This window comes from Acomys russatus, chromosome 13 (genome assembly GCF_903995435.1).
Source record: "Acomys russatus chromosome 13, mAcoRus1.1, whole genome shotgun sequence".
Lineage (NCBI taxonomy): Eukaryota > Metazoa > Chordata > Mammalia > Rodentia > Muridae > Acomys > Acomys russatus.
In genome coordinates this window covers 48,645,611-48,658,091 of record NC_067149.1, presented here as the reverse complement: position 1 = coordinate 48,658,091, position 12,481 = coordinate 48,645,611, and the positions used below count along the sequence as shown (strand labels likewise).

The following is a 12,481-nucleotide window of genomic DNA, read 5'->3' as shown; positions in this document are numbered from 1 at the left end:
CACCCTGAACTTCCAGGAGGCAACATGGAGGCTGCCTGCATGCTCGGAGGCTTTGCATGCAATGGGCTTTACCTCTGTTTATTGATGCCGAGCCCTCATGTTTAGACCTTGATCTGCCTTATAGGACTTTCAAGAAACAGGGTCATAAAGAGCTAGGATGAAAGACAGCTGCGTGAGCAGAGAATCGCAGGTGGGAGCCTCCTGCAGAGATGCACACTGCAGTAGGAGATCATCGGGGAGTCGGGCGGGGGTGGGGGGGGGCTGTGCTCAGGGCCAGTGTTTGAATTTGCCCATGAATGGTTTTGAGAAAACGTGGATGGACAGAACATGTGACCCGCACGCTCCTCCAGAGCAGTGTTTGGTGGCCTGGGTATTAATTACACTGGGAGTTCCAGGCAAGGAAAGGGATGCCAGGTTTTGAAGGGAAGATGCCGGGCTCAGCCTGCCTTGTACTCTGACCTTCTCCCCTCTCTGCTTACAGGAATGAGACCGTGCTGCACCAATTCTGCTGCCCCGCCGCTGACACCGAGCAGAAGCCTGCCTGCTCTGACCTGGCTTCCCAAAGGTGGGAACTGGACCTTCCTGCGTTCCCTGCTACCCTCCTTCCTCTGTGAGCCCAGCATCCAGCACTAGTTGCTTTGGCTGCCTGTTAGTCATGTGTGGTCTGTTTGCTTTTCTCTGCCTCCCCATCCTCCCATTCCTCTTTCCTTCCTGCGGTCCTACGTGAGTGAGTCCCACTTTTCAAGGTCATTATACCCCATGGCTCTAAACCCCAGCTGTGCTCCTTCCTGCTGATCGGCTCGTGTAAATTATGGATTTGGCAAACAAGAGAGGTGAATTTGGCTTGCATATATGAGTAGTCCTTGTGCCAGGGCGGCTGGGTTCAGTGGGTGCTCAACCCATACCCACTGCCTGGCCTTTCTGTAGCAGATTCTGTTTTCCTTCCGATCTTTCTCCTTAAAAAAAAAGGGGGGGGGCCAAGGAGACTGGCTTTAATTTTAAGGATTTCTCAACCCTCACTGGGCTGGCTGACAACCCGGAGAGGAAGGGCACTGGTGACACAGCAGGCTTTGGTGTCACTGCTCTGTGCTGTCCTCATTCTGTCTAGGCCAATCACACCCCCTCTTGCCTCTACCACCTTTATCTGTGGTCCTGTTGTCATGTTGTTGTTGTTTTTGTTTTTGTTTTTTTTTAACCGCACCCTGCTCTGTGCTACTATCCCTCCCTGCCTTGTGCTTTTAGTGGCTCTCCTCCTCACCCACATCACTGTCACCTCCCTCTGTCTTTGCTCTTCTCTCAGTCTCTGCCGATTTCTAGCATTTCTCTTTCCTTCATATCACTTGCATTCTTGCCCCCATCTCGAGTCTTCAGATGTAGGAGCTACTTTAATTCCTTAACACCCCCGGCCTCAGTTTCCTCGTCTGTAGAGTCAGGGCTGGGTCTGTCCAGGAAGTGGTGTTTACATGCAATGTCACTCACTGAGTAGCTCAAGAGGAAGAGCAAGCAGATGACCCTCCCTGCAGTGCGTGGGTAGATGAGGCTGACTGTGGACAGCCCACAGTCACGCAGTCAGTTCCAACTCCTGGGTTTAAACCTGGGGCCATGAAGTCCCGATACTTATCATTTTTACATTTGAGGTTCCATGATTCAATTATTGTGTCCCCTTTAACTCCTTGGGAAATAACAAGGGATATTTTTTTAAAACACACACACTCACACTACCACTCACACTCACACATATACACATTTACACACACACACCCTGAGGTATCTCTACTCAGATGTCCTTAAGAGAGGATCACTGGGAGTCACAGTAAAAGACGAGACTCTGAATCAGACACTAGGAGAGGTGGGCCAACAGAGAGGCACATGGTTAGGGTCCTAAAATCCAAGGCTTAGGAAGAGGTGGGGGTTCCCTGAAGCTGAGCAGGCTGGTGGAGGGGAGACAAAAGGGAAGGGTCAGATCTACCCTCTTTTGCATGGTCTCTGCCAAGTTTGGGGCCAAGTACAGGGGCGTAAGAAATACAAAGTTCACTCAGTCCCTTGAGAAGCCCTTTGGCCCTACCTAGTAGGGCACTGGGATAACACCAAAGTGAAAATAGCTCATCAGGAAGTTGGGAAGACAAGAAATGGGAAACACAGAGGAAGGGGAGATGAGGAAAACAGAGAGGAGTTCTGGGGGGCACAGGTGACACTACAGGATGAGACAGAGGGCCCTAGCTGTTCGGTTGGCAGGTGGGGAGAAGTGGCCTCCCACACCAGCAGTCACTGTTGTGCTGGGAATGCATAAGCACAATGCTTCTTTGAGGAGGGTGAACAGAGAGGCTAAGGCCCAGGTGGGGCACACGCTCCCTGCCTCCCTTCTACCCTCGCGTTCCCCTAGACCACCGCATCCAACAGCATCGGGAAGGAGGTTAGTACCCCCGTAATGGGTGAGGGTTGTTTTCAAGGCTTGCGTAGTTCCCAGAAGGTTTGCTGTGTCTCTTCTAGAAGTTCAGGGGACAGGCTGAGGAATGGAAGTGCTGGAGGAGGAAATGCAAGAGGTGGGAGGTCTCAGGAATGTCCCAGGAGAGCCCCCTTAGGACACTACATGGAACGGGGAGTCATTTCTACATGGGAAAGGCAGTCATCCGAGGTCAGTGGCCTGTCTCCAGATCTCAGCTATTGTCCCATCTGTCTGGTTTATAGTTTTCTATAGTTTCTTTTATCTATCAGCCTGCTGCCAGCTTCTTGGGTCCTTTGGGAGGACTGCTCGACAGCGCATGTGTCTGTAGATCTGTCTGTTGCTAGCTTCTGGGAAAACTCCCGAACTAAAACAAATTTTTCTCCCACTAGACTCCCAACATCTCCTGACCCTATCACTGACTCCTCCACAGCCCTTTGTCCCTTTCCCTGAGCCAGGCATCCCACCTCCAGAGATGATAGGCCAAACTCCCTGAACGTTCTTCGAGAAGATGGTGTCAAGGTCGAGGCTGAGGCTGAGAGGCTGAGAGGCAGGCCAGAGACTTTGGGCTCCCCCTAAACTCCTTGCCATGGCCAGACTGGTTTCCTACCAGCTCTGTCTATCTCCAGACAGAGGACTTCTGGAGATCAACCAGCTGGTGTCAACAGAAGACTTTGAGTGACAGAGAATCCAAAACCAGTCAGTAAGCTCTTTTAGCCAATTCTAGAAGCTCCTCCTAGTCTTCCCCTGCTTTCCAGCTGAGGTCAAGGTCAACACAAGCCTCTAGCCTAACGTTCTCTCTTTTACCACATTCCACACTACAGGGCCGAGTCAGGGACCTAACTGTACCCGCGCAAGAGCACTTTACCTATCTGTCCATTGTGTTATCCTGAGGCCAACACTCATGCAGAAAGCTGGGGAGTCTGGAGGGACCCCCCCACTAGTTCCCAAAGAAACAGAGAAACCCAGTCCTAGGGAAGGGAAGACAGCTTCTCCAGGTCCCCAGAGTCGCAGCTGGTAGCTGTGTCAGGAAACGACTCTCCGTAGACCTGGAGCTTGCCAGGGAGGGTTGCTTGTTGGAAAGCGAATTTGCTGAAACTGAGTAACTCTGAAAGCATGTCTGTGAAGGGGAGGCAGGAACAGGCACCACCGGGGAGCCAGGTGCAAAGCAGCAGTTGTGGCCTGGCAGAGAGTGCTGAAGGAAGTTGATGAGGCAGTATTACAGTGGGGCACCGATGAGACTGACTCCCACACAGCTCAGGCAAACAGCCTGGGCCAGCCAGGCCAGGGAAGTGAACCCTCAAGCAGGAGCTTGGGAAGCTAGTGACCAGACAGGAAACAGCAGCAGCTCCGTGCCAGGCTCTCCTCCCTCTCCTCTCATCCCTGGCGAGGGACCTGGTGCTGGCCCCTCCCCACCTCTCTCTCACTACTGTGATGACAGGGCTGTGCTCTGGGAGCTCAATAAGCTTGTAATTGCAGCTACAGGCCCAGTGACATTCAGAACAATGGATGACCCAAGAGCTGGCCAGCCGCCTCCCAGCAGCTCTCAGAATTGCAGCCCACTTCTCTCTGTGGGTGGTAATGGGGCTGAGATGAGAAGCGTTGGCTTCCATTAGAGTAATGGGAGGTGAGTGGCAGGATAGGCGGGTAGCAGAGGAAACCCAGCAGGAGGGAGAGAAACCCACCCTACCACTTGGAAGCCTGGGGCTCAGCTTCCTGAAGGGACTCCTCCTCCGTGGGTGCCTGCTTCTTTCCCATCGCCTCAGCCTTCTGCCAGGCAGTCATCCCAGCATACCCACATCTGTGAGACAGATGTGATGTCCAAGTGCAGACAAGGACTCTATATGTCCTGGCGAAAGGACCACAGCTAGTAAAATCTGGTAGCTGAGCCAGGTCCAACTCCAAGGCCCAACCTCCCTGGATGCTGACACTGGGATTTTTCCCCCCTAGGACTCAAGGAAAATCCTCCTAACCATTTCATTTTATCTTAAATAACATATTTCCTTTTAAAAGTCTAGTGGATGCAGAAATAAAGTGAGAAAATGGGGGGGAAAAGCCCTCCAATCATACCGCATTAACTACTGATATTTGAGTGGACAGCCTTCCACTGTTTTGTTTCTCTCTGCCTTGGGTTTTATGTTCCCCCACCATTTAAAAAAGAAGAAGAAAGGATCTGTAGCCTGCATTCTTCTCTGGTATGCAGCATTGCAGTCTTTCCAGGGCCTTCAGTCCTAACCAGGCTCCTTGGGTCCTACCATACCTGCCTTGGGTTGTGACTCACATGCCTTACCTGGTAGCCAGCTGGCCAGTGAGCCTATAGCAGGTCCTAGAGATCTGCAGGATGCTGAACCAACTTAATACCCTTAAGGCAGGATCATTCTGGAAGGACTGTCAGGCAGAGATGCTGAATTGGCCTGGGGAAACCCCTAATCCATCCACCTCTGTCCTTCACCCAGCTGGTTATCATGGGCCTGAAACAGACCAATGGACCAGCTTGTGTTTACCAGACAATTACAGTTTTCACATGCCTGTCCCTTTCTTTAGTCACTGAGGCTCAGCGGCTTCTTAAAACCCATCTCACCCACTGATTTAAACCAACTCAGGGGGATCATCCAGGTCACACTGCTGGGGTATGGTCCCATGATAGCCTTCAAGATACCAGGGGCAGCGCCCTAGCCTGCCAGGCTCCTGGCCCTGAGGCCTCAGTGTCTTCACACCAGGGAGGCAGTGCACAGCAGAGGAGGCAAATAAAAGTATGCATCTCCTTCAGGCATCCTGTGGCTTCTGAGTACCCTAGAGACAGCCTCCATCGGGGGAGCTATGTGAAGGAGTCAGGAGCATGGGCCAGGAGGGGAAGAAATCTGACCCTGAGGAGCTGTGCAACCTCTCCCTTTTGGTCCCATCAAAAGCCCATTCATGAACTCCAAGAGCAGAATGAACTGCACCCCAGGGGTACCTTGCAGTCCCACAGTGCTCAGCAACACTGTCTGCCCAGTTTTCTGGTGAAGCTCTTTTAATTGTATTTACCAAAACTGTCTTATGGGACTCCTTGGGATGTTCTTTTCTGGTTCCTGGGAACACCACCCTCTCCTTGAAGGCCTGGAGATTTTTTTTTAACCCACAGCTTCCTGAGCTTCGTTTTATCTCCCTTCTGAAAGATCCCCTTTATCATTTAACCTATCAGCCCTCAATAAAAATTATAATTTCTACAATGGCACCTAATGTCACACCAAAAATAAATAAATAAAACTCATTTTTAATCAAACCAAGAGTGGAGGAAAGGAAAATAAAAAGAAATAATCTATAGCAAGACTGATTTAATCATATCAGGCATTCTGAAAGACATTATTACCTTTTTAGAAGCTTAAGATGCCTTAAGATAGGAGCCATCTAGAGATTTTTTTTTTTTTTTTTTTTTTTTTTTTGAGATCTCTTAAAAGGACAAATAGTAGACTTGGTGGCCGATAATTCCAGCATACCAGAGGCTGGTGGCAGGGACATCAATAGTTCAAGGTCAACCTGAGCTACATAGGAAGGTTGTGGCAAAAGAAATGTTAAAAAGAGGAAACTGTTGGTGAGGAGATGAAGAAAGTCAGTGTGTGTGGCTGTCCCTGGTAGGGAGAGAGCCAGAGGAGTGAAGAGAACATATCCACTGGAAGAGCCTTGTCATCTGCACTCCACAGGGGAATAAACTTCAGGATGATGTACAACTGGGGTTCCCAGAAGCCCAGAACTTTCGCCAGCACAGTAAGAAAGGGGATACCCCTTATCTGTGCCTCAGTTTCTTCAGTGTGACATGAGGGTTGCACTGTCAAATCCCAGCCTTTGTCGTGGACTTGGACACTCTTTCCCTCCAGACCCAAGGATACATGTGATTTTAAGAGGGCAGAGGAGGCTAGACTTCATTTTTACGCTCATGAGAAGTTCCCCAACACATCTTCGGCTATGCGCTTCTCAGCAGTGAAGTGGCAGCCTGGGTGGCCTCCTGACTGACCTTGGGAAAGAATTCTGTGTCTCCTCAGAGAAGATGGGACAAGAGGGTAGAGACTGGCAGAGGTGAAGACCAGAAACCATTCAAATACAGCGGCAGCCAGTGGTGGCTGTGAGCCCTGCTTCTTTTGCTCATGTTGGGATGTATCAACTTGGCTGGACCACAGTTACCAGCACCCACCCAGACTGCTGAGCTCTCAGGGTGGCTGTCATGCTGTATGTCTCTGCCAAGTCTTGGAAGGCTTAGGGAGTCAGTCAGAGCTCCTCAGGTCTCCAGGGGAGCTATCCTACCAGACATAGTCATAAGAGATTGATGTATCTTATCAGTGTGAGTTGGCATCTTAGTGAGCAGGACTCTGTTCGCGTATTACTAAAAGCATTACTTTCCTCTCCAGGGGTGAAAGGGTGACCCCCAGAGGGCTGTTGTGCCTTCCAAAGGCAAAGGAGTAGTGAGGTGCTCAGCAGTGGAAGATGGACACAGGGAGACTTCATCACAGAGCAGTGTAAAACAGGTGACCGTGCCAACTGGAGTAACTTAAATCCAAGTTCAAACCAAGGCCTGGTGTTTACAAACTCCAAACCTTGGTTAAGTAATTTAATGTATCTTACCTTCACCAGTGGGGGTCAGGGCTAGCAATAGCTCTCATCTTTGGGATGTTTGGGAGGCATTAAACATGATGATGAGTTAGAAAGATGCCTGGCGTGTCCTAAGAACTCAGTGGGTGCTAGCTTCCTGAAAGCTGGACTTGCTAGGAATAGCTTGATGGTAAAGTACTTACCTAGAATACATGAGACCCTGGCTTCCTCTCCAACACACACACACACACACACACACACACACACACACACACGGGGAAGGGGGCAAGATTTTCAAGATGACTAAGAAGTGTTTAGATCAACATCCAGAAGTGGAGCCCGCGGAAGACAGGTGGGGACCATGACCTTCTTGTTGCATATGCTCGTTATGTGAGAGAAACAACTTAAAGGATGAAGGTGTATCTTGGCTCACAGTTTCAAAGGCTACAGTCAATGGTCACACGGCTCCATTGTTTCTGGGCCCCTGGGGGTAGCACATATCATAGAGGGAGCATGTGATGGTGGAAGCTACTTACTTCATGGCAGCCAGGAAGGAGAGAGATGGAATAAGAGATGGGCTCACAGGGAAAGAAGAGAACAGAGAAAAGGACAAAGGCTTGGGGGTATCACTCACTGTCCCTCTAAAGAGCACACTCCAGTGCCCTGAATTCCTACCATCAGACCTCATGTCCTAAATGTGCCTCTACTTCCTAGCAGAGCCACAGACTAGCAACCAACACATGGTCTAGGGGAGCATTTCAGGCCCAAATCATAACAGTCACCATGCTGGGCCCCTCAGAGAAAGGTCCTTTTTTTAGGCATGGCAGGTGATGGGCTCACAGGGAGGAAACCTCATCCAGAGAGTTCTGGTCTCACCTGTGACTAATGACATACTGGCCAAGAAGAATCCCGTGATCGAGACAGACTCTGAATGGAGGGAGTGATTTGAATCAGATTATAAAAAGGGATTGTCCCAGATGAACATGGGCAACCAGAGAAACAGATTTGGGACATTTTCTAGATATCAGGCAGAGGTTAAACCAGAGCCTGGATGTCACCACAGAGCCTGGGATGATATAGAGAGCCAGGCACTGTATCTGAAAAGTCTCCTTGCCAACCCAGAGCTTGCTGACTGATCCTCTGAGAAGGGAAATTAATTTAATCTCAAGAGTGAAGGGTTTATGGCTCAGCCCCGCCCCACAGCTGTTGAGCAAGCTGGATTTGCCGGAGCTTCCTCCCAAAGTCAATATGTAGTGGAAAGACTCTCAACATCACCTCAGATGCCACAGCAGGCTGACAGCCCTTCCTTCAACACTGCAGGAAATAATGGAGCCAGTCTGATAGCATACCTTGTGTTTTCTACTGGAGCAAGAAGAACCAGGCAGGACACCAAAGAAGCCTCACAGGAGGGAAACTGAAAGGAACTCCAGGGACTGACAGTGTTAGAAACAGCCTTCTACTTTACTGGTGATGCTGCCATATCCAACTTTCGAGTCGTGCAGTCATCACCCTGGTGTCATAACAACCACAGTGCCTGATAGAAACACGTCAGGGAGGAAAAATTCATTGTGCCCCACAGCTTTGCAAGGGTTTTAGTCCATGGAGGGGACAGCATAGCGGAGCAACTGAGTTCACATCAGTGGGAGCTTGTGGTGGGAGGGGTGTCCAAATTATGGTGGGCTGGGGAGCAGAGAAAGAGGCAAGAACCAAGGATTGAGTAAAACCTCCCAAAGCCTGTTCCTAGTGACTCTTCTGAGGACTGGGCCCTGGCTCTCCCAGTCTCTGGAGCCTCTGTCTTATTAGTTACTTTGTCTGATGTTGTGACAAAACACCCCTGGCAGGGGGAGGGTCAAATTTAAGGAAGAAGCTTCACTCATAATCTGAGGTTAAGGTCTGCCATAGTAGGAAAATCACAGCAGCAGAAAGTTGAGGCAGGAGGCCTCACTGCATCCACATCTGAGAAGGAGAGAACATGAATGTGTGCTCGGCTCACACAGCCGTCTCCTTTTCACACAGTCTAGGATCTCAGGCCACAGGATGGTGAGGGGGTCTTCTTATCTCAATTGCTCTGGTATCCCCAATGGGGCTGCAGGGAAGCCCATTCCCCCGGGTGACTCTAGGTCTCACCAACATGATGACTGAGATTAACCCCATCAACAGCCCCAGACACAGCACCCCCGGCCGAGGGCTAAACACTCAAACCATGAGTCTGGGGTGTCATTGACAGTTCAAACCAAAGCAGGTACCAGGCTACAGTTTTCAGAAGGTCCGTGCCTTCTGGGGAGAGACCTTCTTGTGTCATGGGATCATTCTGGGCCTCTGAGTAGCTTCCTTCCTTGGAACTAGGTCAGGGACAAAGAAGTAGAAGCAAGGTGGGTAGCTAGGGTCAAAAGGGGAGGAAGGCACAATGAAGGGTCTCTATGGATGGGAAGATGCAACCCCCTGCCCTGTCTCATGGATAAGTCATATGCACAGGGTTTGGACAGTCACTCTAACAAGTTCGGAGGGTGGACAATTAAGTCTTCAGGCACAGAACTCTAGGGTTACACACCGTGCCTTCATGGCTGGAAATCTTAAGTGCTGCCTGAACCAGCTGTGACATTACATTAGACTATATGCTCAGGGAAGGTTCTGGAAGCTCACCAAAAGGCTCAGGGAGACAAGGGTGTCAGGTAGTAGGAGCTTCCTCCTCCTGGGGTGAGAGGGCCAGCTAATAGCCGAAGCAAGACAATGCTAGAGGGGCAGAGTGCCTCTGATCTGTTGTCTACCAGGCACTGAGAAAGACAAGCTCGTGAAACTGTGTTGTGTGGTGGTAAAGGGCAGAGGAGGGTCACAGAACTCAATTTTGGTAACCGAACCCCATGATGCTTGTGGAAACATGACATGCTTGGCAACGTGAAGACTTCAGTGGCAACAGAAAGTATGAAACAGTGTGGGTCAGGCTGGAGTTCAGAAGAAACATTGTCCAGAGGAGGTTTTGAGATGAGGCATCTGGAGTGTCTTGGGACATGGCAGACGGGTGATGTCTCTCACTGCATGGATGAATCAGGAACCGCCAGCTCACCATCAAGGCCAGCCATCTGTGACCACTTTGATGAGTGACCTGGACATAATAGGCCTAGATAGAGTGAACACTGGAACTCAGGCAAGAAGCTACTATTTCTTTGTCAGGAAGCCCCTGAGGCAAAGCAAACCCAATGGCTGCTTGTGGGATACCTGTCAGGCCAAAGTTTCCATGAGGCCAACAGGAAAAGAAGATAACTTCTCTCTCAGGGCCCTAGGAAGCTGGTGGGGAAGGGCTGTCACCACCAGTGGAGCTATAGCTGTCCCTGAAATGGAAGAGCCCCTCCTCCCTGAGGCTTCTACAGCTGACCTAGCTTCCAGCTTGGGTTGTGGTGCTCAAGGAGCAAAGGGACAGAGGAGCTTGTAGGAAATGTTCTAGCTGGGCGTGGTGGCACACGCCTGTAATCCTAGCACTCAGGAGGCAGAAGCAGGCGGATCGCTGTGAGTTCGAGGCCAGCCTGGTCTACAAAGTGAGTCTAGGAGAGCTAAGGCTACACAGAGAAACCCTGTCTGGAAAAAAGAAAGAAATGTTCTAGGGAGACATAGGAGACTTCTGCATAGAGATCTGCGGTGGGCTGAGGGCTGGGAGCATGAGCAGGGGGTAGAAGAGTGCGGCCTCTGGTGGTGCACAAGGCATAAGAATTAGGAAGCCAGCCTCTCTCTCTCCTTCCACACATTGTGTAGAGCAACGCTGCACTGGAAAACACCGTTGCTTTCCTCTGTAAACCAGAGAAAGTAGAGTACACTAAGGGAGGGTGATTGATGTCCCAGTATGACAGAACACAGAAGGAGGAGAGATCAGCCCTGGCTTTGTTCTGACCGCCTTGGGTAGGATCTTTCAGCCCATTTCCCGACTTGGTCCTTGTCTGTCACTAATGCTAGCCTTCTCTAATCTCAGCCCTTCCCTGTGTCCCACCTGGGGCCCAGGAAAACACTTGGCTTCATATGCTCATCCTGCCCATCTGAAATAGCTCTATTGATTCAAAGGAAGGAGGGACAGGCGTGCTTTAGTAAGGGGTGAAAAACCTTGAGGGGCTCTGAAGCACGTTGTTAGCTCTTGTCCAGGAAATGGCTTTGTTTCTTTGTCCCAGAATGGGTTGGAGAATGAGTGGCAGAGTCTGGAGTAATCTGGTGTGGGTGTCCAGGCCCTCAGGAGGAGCCTTTGCATGAGAGAGGAGTCCTTCGGCTTTCAGAAACCTTCCAGTGATGTCTCTGGTGGATATTGTTACAGCTACCACAGTGGCAGAAAAATAAATACATCTTGCTTCTCCAGAAGCCAACATCTGCTGCTAGTGACCCCTTGGGGGTCTGCACGTTTTCTCATCACCTTATCCCAACTGTGTGCGGCGCTGCCAGGCAAGCTAGCATCTGCCTGGGGAGAGGTGGTTCCCCTCTCCAAACAAAGCCACCAACCCCTCCCCTGTTTCTCAGTGCCCCCCTCAGAGCCTCCAGCTCCTGACACTGCAAAATGTGACCTATTAAGGCCTACTAAGGAGGCTAAAAGAACACTCCCTTCCTGAGTCAGCACCATGACGGAGCTATGTGAATGTGGATGGCACACCTGCGAGGTCACTCCATCTTCAGCTCTCCTGGGAGCGATGTATTCACAGCTCCATTTTTTTTTTTTCAGATGAGAGGATGAGGCACAGAAGCACTGGGTACCTGGCTGCTCAGGTGCAGAAGCAGGGGCCTTACTCCTCTCAGGCTCTCTAACCTTGATTAAGCATTCCATCAGCACCAGAGATAATGGCGAGCCTGCAAAGCCATCTGGTACTTAGTCTCCAAGCATCTTTCCTGGGCCCCCAGAGATACCTACAGCCCTTAGCCCAGAAACTGCTCCATGATCATTGTTCCGAATAAGTGTTCTTACCTGGGTGTATGCATGAAGTCCCTACAGCACTGATGTGACAGCAGAACGTGGTAGGCGTGAGAACGTATGCAGTTTCCTAGGAAGAGAACCCAGAGAGTTTTAGCAAAGGCACTTGGGTCTTGGAGATGATCTATGTAGGTCTGAGGACAGAAGACAAAGATAATCCTAGCCATAAAGAAAAGAGGAGCCAGCAGCACGCTGGGCTTCCACTGTGAGTTTGGTTAGCACACTCTTACCCCAATGTGTCAACCTTTTACTTGCATTGCAATTGGGAGGTCTTCATAGAAATGAGATGAGGGGCACAGCAGAGGCAAAGTCTAAATGCACAATGTCTGCCAGTCTTGGCCAATCTGTTATAAGCACTGGGTGAAGAAAAGAAGTCCAAACGTGTCCCAGTGGACTTTTAATGGCCCTGTTTCAGTTGGTCATGTGGGCGTTCTTGGGGAGGATGACTTGGGGACAACTTGCTCTCTGTTGCTGAGATATTTCATGGTGGGGACAATAGCACTCATAGCCAAAGAGACTCTCCCAGGGCACTC

At 50.4% G+C, this 12,481-nt stretch overlaps 1 protein-coding gene across 2 annotated transcripts in view; it reads left to right on the top strand.

Annotated features, from left to right (window-relative positions):
- Positions 1-12,481, top strand: part of Iqsec3 (IQ motif and Sec7 domain ArfGEF 3) — a 93,138-nt gene that overhangs the window by 26,781 nt on the left and 53,876 nt on the right. For both annotated transcript variants that reach the window (XM_051155286.1, XM_051155287.1), the window contains exon 2: positions 482-565. In XM_051155286.1, coding sequence (XP_051011243.1) covers positions 482-565 — 84 coding nt within the window. The remainder of the gene's footprint in view (positions 1-481; positions 566-12,481) is intronic.